We start from the raw sequence: 9,002 nt of genomic DNA on the forward strand, positions 1-9,002 counted from the left end.
CCACACAATTTTTTTTTCAGCTAATTGAGAGTCATAGGCTGAAGGGATGAACTCCTTAGTTATAAAGATCCTTGAGATGAATAATCAGAAAGTAGCCATAGCAGGAAAGTAAAGGTGTCTCATTGGTCCAAGAGTTAATGGCAGGTTTCAAAACCGTTTGAGTATGAAAAGCAGTCTGGAAGAATACCTGTTTTTTGCAGAAGGGGATAACTGACATTATTACAATTACTCTTCATTCACATAAACCCCTGGTTGTTGTTGAGTAACCTCGGTCTGTCTGGCCAAGCAATCCCATCAACAGCAGGTAAGCAACTGCCCCTGCAGGGCTGTCTCATGCAGTGAAGTAATGTTTCCTTGTGGTAGACAGTGCCTCACCACAGCAAGGTGCAGGGAGGAGTTTGGAGGTTTGGTTCCTGGATGGACACCACATTTGCATCTCTCCACCCAGTTAACAGAGGCACCATAGTAGGCTCCACATCACCCTGTAATTTGGTTATATGGTTACCAACCAGCACTGTAAATGGTTTCCTGGGTTACACGAAACCATCAGCATTGTCATTCATCGCACAGCCACCTGAAGTGGAAAGAAAACTAGCAAGAAGTGGCAGGAAGACTGAAAGACACTGGAAGAATGGAAGGCAGACAGAAAAAAGTAATGATAAAGGTGAAGGATGCAGGCAGTAGTGCATCAAATGAGTGGATGATGGATGCCACCACCTACCACTTTAGCCCCAGGTATGTGGAATATACTATCAGATACATTAGTAAACATTAGGACTCCCAAGTATCTCGAAGTTCACAATGTTATTTGGGGCGTTTGAAGCTTATACAGTACTGCACCATATGGTGGTGTACTTTTACATAAAACCAAAAACTGTGACCATTCATATTTTATTCTTGTTATGAATAATCATTTTCTGAGGAAATAATTTATTTACAATAATATCTTAATGAAATCTTACAGCCAGAACTTAATTGATATTCTGTTCCAACAACCGGTTGCCTTCAGCCTTCAGCGTGGCGCATAATACGTTTCTGGGGAGAAATGCACACGCGTACATCATAAACTGGTTGTATAACAACAGGCATGTATGGTAATGGAAGCTAGTATGCTAAGTACAGAACATCCCCTCAACTCTGTCCCTGGCTGGACTTGTATGCCAATAAAACTGCAGAACACCAAGAATATCTGAATGTTGGACACAAGGCTGTCATTTCCACTTCTGACTAGCTCTCAGTAGGTGCAATTTCAGGTTACACTTAAGTTTAAAATGCAAGTACTGTACAGCACTGGTACTGGTATATCAAAATTACAGCACATTTAATGGAGTGCAGAGAAAATTTACAATATAGATTATGATACTGGAGGAATAATGGCAGGAGAAATATAATTTTGTGAGGGAAAAAATAGTGGTTCATCCACACACAAGTTACAGTATTTCACAGTAAAGTACATAATTATATGGCTTTCCATTACAAATGAATAATGAAGAATTTACAATAAGAATTTTCAACACTACAATGAGTGAGTTAGACTCCCGGCCTAAGCACAAACACATGCAACATTTACCTTAACTGGAGTCATGAGGTTCACTGCAGACAGGCCAAGCGAACGAAGGAGGACAAGGGGAGGAGCTTTAGTGGTGTAGAGACGGTAAAGAGCATCCACCGAGGCCAGAGTTGCCACATTATGTCGTTGGCGGGATGTCTCATAACCAAACAGAGTCTCTTCCTCACCTGTACAAATCACAATAAGAGACTTAATAACATCATCATAAAATCGAGCTTCCCTAAAAAGAGGGGTGAATAGGATCAAAAAAAAAAAAAAATACAGTGCGCAATGAATGGACCACACATCCATTCACATACGGTTCATACAGTGGAATGTTGGTTCCACCTCACACACACAAACCATCCACACATGTGTTATATAACACAACACTGCTTATAAAATTATCCATCCATCCATCATCATCCAATCCTACGTTGCCCCATGAGGAACGTAGGAGTCCGGGGCTAAGCAGTTGGTCCCGACATTTAAGATGAGAGTGACCAGCCTCACTCATCCCTGAGTGGCATTACATGAGCAATCAACCCCAACCACCCCCTGGATATAAACCTTCACCGGCTCGATCCGATTGGAGCTCAATAATTACTCACTAAACCACCAGGCACCAAAATCTGGTTATATGGTTACCACCCAGTGTAGTAAATGGTTTCCTGGTGTACAGGAAACCATTTGGCTTGTCACTCAGTGTAGAGTCACCCACAGGCAGAAGGAAGAGGAAAGAAAGAATGAAGAGGAAGTGTAAAGTTACCCGTAGGCAGAGGGACAAGGAAAGAATGAAGTAAAGGAAGACAGAAGAGAATGGAAGGAAAGAAGGATGGAGGAGAGGAAAGGGCAGACACCCAACAGCAGCACTACATCGAGTGAGTGGATGGTGAGCGCCCCCACCTACCACAATATAAAATTATTATTATTATTAAAGCAGGTGTCCAGAATGCCAAAGCCCCCTATCTGGTAATACACAGACACACTTCAGTCATGGGAAGTTCACATACTAGAAAAATTTGAGCATTTCAACATGCTCAACAAATACCATATTCTTACAGACAGCAAATACAGTTGCATATTAAGATTAATCCTGCTGTCTAGTGGAGACTGCAGTGGAAGCATTACTAACCAATATCAGCACCCAATAGCACAGCACTCTCGAGGGTTTCAAGCAGTGCCCTCACATCACCGAATCCCAGATTGACACCTTGGCCAGCCAGTGGATGCATTCGGTGCGCTGCGTCTCTGCAAACCATTTTCACCATGGAATTAAATAAGGGGCTCAGGTCATATGCTGTAAATTATACACAGACACATTTTGTACATCCAGTTCACTTTAACCCAGTCTGTGCCAGACTACAGTGATCTAGTCAAAGGCAGGCCACACTGTGATCAAAAAACACTTTGTGTTCTGGTCCTTTTGTGCCCCATCTTGGTGGTGCAAATATCATAATACAGCTAAATACTCTTGGTATGTTTTTTTTATTCTGATCTTTAATCCTTTTCACAGATGATATATGAACAGATGTACTGTCATGAGCTCCCCCTCTCACACTTGAATGACCAAAAAAATACAACTACTGTACCTGAATTTTCCAAAATATATTAAATAATATGGGTTATCAAATGACTGATCTGGCTTATTAAATGTTCACAGATCTGGCATGAATAAACTAAGGGTAGTTTCTGCCAGTCTGATCATGAATAAATATTTGCGAGAAGTGTGTCAGAAAGCTGTGAAAAAATGTGTAAAGCCCAGCCCCTAGGTGAGATGATTATGCCAAAAGTAAAGGCCTCTTCCTCTTCTACATGATAGAAGTTGTTAACGACAACAAAAACTGTGAGTAACTGATGGTAAGATCTGTTACCACGAGTGACAATGGAAGACATGACTCAGAGAGGGAAGGTGATAACGTATAGTACGATGAAGATACTGACCCATTAGAAGCTATTCTAGGAGTGACGGAGAGCTGCATGACCTACACTGAGCAAGGAGGTAATAAACTGTGAGATGACTAGAGTGAGTGGGAAAGAGATGCCAGCAGAAAATTGTAAGATAACTAGACTGAGCATCAAGGCAATAACATACCATATAGTGAAATGAAGATACTAACCCTATGACAGCAACCCTGGGAGCATCATACTAGACAGCATGACCCACAGCAAATGGGATGGAGGTAATAATAATATAAAAGTACTAACCCTATGAGTGCAACCCTGGAAGCAACATAGTGAACAGCATGACCCAGTCCAAGCGGGAATGATGCCCTGGAGCCTGCCTCCACCCCAGACACCGAGGGAGGCAGCTGCCGAACTCCCCCATCACCGCTCCATGGTAATACTGCTTCCAGCACTCTCAGCCAGCCCTGGTGTACTGACTCCAGCCTTGCATCCCTTTCATTGTCATCCCACTGCCAATAAAAAACACAGATTTATTGTTGTCATAATCCTTACCTCTTTGCAACCCAGAGATGAGGTAAGGTACGTTCCTGAAAGCAAGAGAAAAACATACCCAATGAAATGGGTCACTCACACACTTGCCATTTAAGCTCTGGAATCCTAACTTCACCTTAGAAGTATCACCTTCCTGACAAATGTGGATGCAGATTTATCACAAGGAAAAGGAGGATACAGTACAGTCAACCCTGATGTACAAACTCCAGCCTAGCACTTATTTCATTGTCATCCCACTTTTGATTAAAACACAAACTGATCCTATTTAAAGGAAATGGAAGATAAGCATGCACTTCTCAATATATGTCAGTGACATCCACAGTATCACGAACCTATCGCAGTGAAGGGAAAAGAATACAGTACAGGACAGTTGTTATATGTCAATGATGTGCTTCAAAACATCATATTTATCATAATCCACAAAAAAGACAGTAAACACAGTCATTACCTTCTATATGTTGGTGATGTGTACCAACATTCACAACCTGGAAGGGTACTATAAAACAGGAGAAACTGGCAGATCTGTTTTATACGTACCAATGCAATATAATTAGCACTCATTCCATAATTTACTTTCATCTTCAGAAGGGAAAAAATCAGAGGTGACAAAGATTTGCTAAGCTTCATCTTAATGGAACACAGCTTCATCATGGGAGGTGCAGAGACATGAATCCCTTTCTTACAAATACTCTGCAGTTTCTACTCTGACCTGTTGTACATGGATTTTGAAAGTAAGTGTATAATGAGGGAAACTCACAATAGCCCTGTTGAGTGCATCAATGAAGTCTTTGTCTGAAAGAGAGAGGAGACGCTGTGCTTCTTCCTTGGTTGTGGACCACACCAGAGAACTCTTGTTTTCAGACAGCTGTGAAAAGTATGGTACTAGAAGAAAACATAGGGTATGGAAGATAATTAACTTATAAGTAATCCCAATATAGGTACTGTATATGATATTAATACCTAACTTTTTTCTGTCATGATTTTATTTATAGATTACATAATATAGGCCATTACCTCCTACAATACTGCAAAAGAAAGTTTTAAGGAATGCCTTTCATAATAAGGATGGTAAAATACTGGCTGTTGGGTCCCACTGTGGTACTTACGGGAAGAAGGGCAACTGGTCCAGTGGGGAGGAAGCGCTGCCACGCAACTGTGTTGTCCATTTCCTGTGTTATGGATATGAAAAGGTGAACAAGGATACAACTAAAACCACTGCTATATAAGCTGTATAAAGATACAAAATTAACTGCTGTATGAACTACTGTATATAAATGATAAACAAAACTGCACTAGAATACATTTTAACTCTCATTGCTGGGATAACTCAAGTGCTGTATTCTCCATCTGATGCCAAACAATTTCATTACACTGAGAATGAGTCTTAAGGAGCCTGAGAGTTAGTACAGGAACAAACCAATTTACTGTACCTCTGACAGCTGCAGTGTAGCTACAATTCCAGTCTGATCATACTCCCATCCAAGGTACTGAATCCCCATAGCCTCCCGAACACCAGATCGGGCTCCATCAGCTCCAATCTGTACATTAGTAACACCTTCATTCACCATCTTACTTCTTATTAATAAATAGGGTGAGTCATCACCATCATCCTGACCTCTTTATCCTCCATCTATAGATGGAGTGAAGTAGGATCAGAAAGTAAGGATAGAATACAATAGAGGGAAACCTGTTATTAACTGTAATTCAAGCTTTCATTACTGATTTAACATCACATACATACCCTCCTCACTTTCCTGCAAAATTCCTGATACTGTACATGTTACTATTAGTGGATTATAATGAGCATTCTTTATAGCACAGTATACTGAACTACAGGTATACAGTAAATAAAATGTTTTCATAAAAGTTCTCAGGGGTAATAGAGTGAATTAGTCAATATGGCAACATGTACTGAACACAACTAAAATGTAGGTACCCGTACCAAAAGGTCAGTGGATATACTGCGGCCATCTTGTAAGGTCAGAGATGCTGGGGAGGAAATATCCTTTGGCAACTGGTAGTTGGCCACTTTGGCGTTGTACTCCACCTGAAAAATACAAAATGGCAACTGCTAATTCTGTAATACCCCCTTTGAGGTGTAGAGACTAAGGCTAGGCTACTGCAGTCCAACAAATTTCACTCTAAACTTGCATCAGTATGAACCTCCATTTCTCAAAAAATACAGAAAGCACAGCAAATATGTTGTACTACTGTATTAACACAGAAACATCACTTATAAGCAGCCTTCATTATAAGTTACAGATATGTTACACTATATCAACTTTTTCCATGCAACTGGTAGGATAGCTAATTTAAAATGTAAGAAACTAATAAATCCACTTTATAATTTGTCATTACACAACTTGAATAGGGAGTTTGTTATATCATTTACTGTGGAGTTAACCCGATCAACTCAATGATGTGCGTACGGTAATATTTTACTCTAGGTAATCTCCAGATGATAAGCTTAAAAGAGGCCCTGTACTGAAAGTGTAGGTGACGGCTATGTTTATTCTTTTCCAGTGGAAAAGGGAAAAAAAAAGATCTTGCAAGCTCAGTACATAATCATTTGGTGGCACTAATTAAAAAGAAAACATCATCACTGAAGAAATATGAATCAATAAATAATTAAGGCAACATCTAACAAAGGATTACTATGCTGATCTACTGAACCTTGACATGTGATGGGACTTGTGCTTTGAGTGCATTAAGAGTGACGTCATTCTCCACAATGTGCGCCAACGGTGCGTCCTCTCCTCCACCTTCAAACGTTATCATCGCCTCAGAACACGACTCCCACACCTGAACAAAAATTAACATATGGGTAAGGTTGGCAAGTGGGAGGATATGGGAGTGGTAGTAATAGGTGAAGGGGAAAATTGGAGAGGGATTGGTGAGTGGAATGATAACAGATGAAAGATTGGTGAGTGGAGTGGAAAAAAATGGAGAGGGAGTCGTGGCAGTATGAAAAAAGAACATTCAATCCCATAACACCCACTTAAAGATGATTACACCTGAAGTTAGGCTACTGTAGTCTGGTACACTGAAGGGTACCATACATGACCAGCATTACGTGCTATGCTCCCTCTCCTTATATTATGACTGAAAATTCAAATCACTTCACAAGACACAAACTTTTAAATCTGGCATGACTGTCATTCAACTGGCATATTCCTACCAAACCACCAGGGAAGAACTTGAGGGGGAAAAAAAAAAAGAAAAATGCAAAATACTGGCCCTATACATATCAACTGCCATCACTATCCCTTCCAAACCTGCATCCTGTGTACTGGCTGTGCTCTGATGTTGTGAATGTGTTGCCAGACGCCCAGTGAGGTGAAGAGTATTCGTGTGGCTTGACTCAGGGCACACACACGGTTACTGTGATCTGGAGGCAGTGTCCACGAGCGCTGTGGTCCACCCTCCAGCAGCAAAACCTGACGATCACACAGCCTAGCACTCCGACCTGGGGAAGAGTCAAGGGTTAGTCGGACATCAGGCGTAATGAATGAGTGGCTACAATTCAGATGACTAGCAACCAAGACCAAGTATTTCTTGTACAAATTCTAAACATTCTTCACTTAAAAGCAACACAAGGGGAGTTTTAATGATCCAGTTCATGCTTTTTTTCCCAATGTACTGCAAGTCAGAATGAAAACAACCTGGGTTGAGGTTGTAGAGTATGACCTCAGGGATAAGGGGCTGAATAGAGAGGCTGCCAGAGATCGCACAGGCAGCAAGGACAGCTATCGCATGCAAGTATGTTGAAACCTTTATAAATGAAACAAGCATGTTGGAACCTTTGTAAATGAAACGAAATGGAACGTGCAATAAGTTCAGTTGAAAGGTAAAGAACAGGGCAGATATCAAGAAGCTCTGAGCCACAGTACTCATGTAATCATGGCTAGAAAATTTCATTTAGCTTGGGGAAAGACTCCTGAGGGAATTAATATTTGGTGACCTGGGGGAGGCTCAGAATGGGTGGGGTCAACAGGGTATTTATTACGGCTGCAGAAACAACCAAAATTAATGCATTTCGTGTGTCATTATATCTCATTCTATTTGTCTTTCTTAGGCAACATTTACCTATAGCACAGGCCATGGCAAATCCAACCATCCCGCCTCCAGCAATAACCACATCGTAGCGCTCAGACCCGGCATCGCCTCCACTGGCATTTACACACATCCATCGACTGCTCTCGAATTTGTAACCTCTCCTCCACAGCCTTAAAGACCTCCTGCTAAAGACAGTAGTACACCTCGCAACAGACGACATCCTGGCTGCCGTTCTAGCTCCGTAAAATACGGGTGTACTCCCACCTCCTGTCAAAATTACGTGAACCTCTGCGGTCGTTAGCTTCGTGTTACGTTATGGGGAATGAGGGACTTTTAAATGGATTATAATACTTTCCATACTAGAGTAGAAATGCTTTAATTATTATTGCTGATGGTAAGGGAAACTATATGCCTAAAATATTTCGATTGTATAAAATACAAAATCTGCATGAAGCATAATCCTTTACATAATGTTTGTTGCTCTGATTATCCATAAATAATCATTATAATAAATTAATCTCTTCATGTATCGCAATATATCAATTTATTCCGAGCAGAAAAGTGTACGACAAGCAGTGTGTGTGCGTGTGTGTGCGATGTAATCAAAACAAACAGACGACTCCACCATATTTCCCAGTGTTTTGTGTTCTGTATGTTTGATTTAGCCCAGTGCCAGTCCCAGTGCCCATCCCTATCACCAGCTTAGCATGACCAACACGGCGGAAGTAAGTATATTGGCCCATCAAATGTGTTAGTGGCGGAATTGAGGCATTGATATGGGAGGCCGGTGGAGCTGTCAAGGTTAAATGCCCGGCCCATAGCGACCTTGAAATACCGTTGTATGTAGGGCTTATTAACATTTTTTTGTTGTCATGTACATACCCGTGTCAAGAAAAATGGCTTTTATGTTCATGAATTTGTAATGGGAGTGTTGTTA

General features: G+C 41.0%; 1 protein-coding gene across 1 annotated transcript; it reads right to left on the reverse strand.

Moving 5' to 3' along the window:
- Positions 1 to 913: 913 nt before the first annotated feature.
- Coq6 (ubiquinone biosynthesis protein COQ6, mitochondrial) lies at positions 914 to 8,339 on the reverse strand. The gene is made up of 11 exons (XM_080283041.1): positions 8,096 to 8,339; positions 7,285 to 7,475; positions 6,683 to 6,811; positions 5,952 to 6,056; positions 5,440 to 5,547; positions 5,116 to 5,178; positions 4,767 to 4,874; positions 3,758 to 3,966; positions 2,685 to 2,800; positions 1,571 to 1,737; positions 914 to 1,035 (listed from the first exon to the last, which is right to left on the reverse strand). Exons 1-11 carry the CDS (start codon positions 8,283 to 8,285, stop codon positions 1,006 to 1,008), a joined length of 1,416 nt encoding a protein of 471 aa, XP_080139167.1. The 5' UTR covers positions 8,286 to 8,339; the 3' UTR covers positions 914 to 1,005.
- Between the last annotated feature and the right edge of the window lie 663 nt (positions 8,340 to 9,002).

Source organism: Coenobita brevimanus, chromosome 96 (genome assembly GCF_032717465.1).
Source record: "Coenobita brevimanus isolate Jiangsu-jjx chromosome 96, ASM3271746v2, whole genome shotgun sequence".
In the NCBI taxonomy this organism is placed as follows: Eukaryota; Metazoa; Arthropoda; class Malacostraca; order Decapoda; family Coenobitidae; genus Coenobita; species Coenobita brevimanus.

Coding starts and splice junctions, on each gene's coding strand:
- Coq6 (XM_080283041.1), bottom strand. CDS start 8,285: ATGTCGTCTGTTGCGAGGTGTACTACTGTCTTTAGCAGGAGGTCTTTA. Junction 5,548..5,951: donor GTATATCCACTGACCTTTTG/GTACGGGTACCT, acceptor ACTAATGTACAG/ATTGGAGCTGATGGAGCCCG. Junction 1,036..1,570: donor ACCTCATGACTCCAGTTAAG/GTAAATGTTGCA, acceptor ATTTCTCCCCAG/AAACGTATTATGCGCCACGC.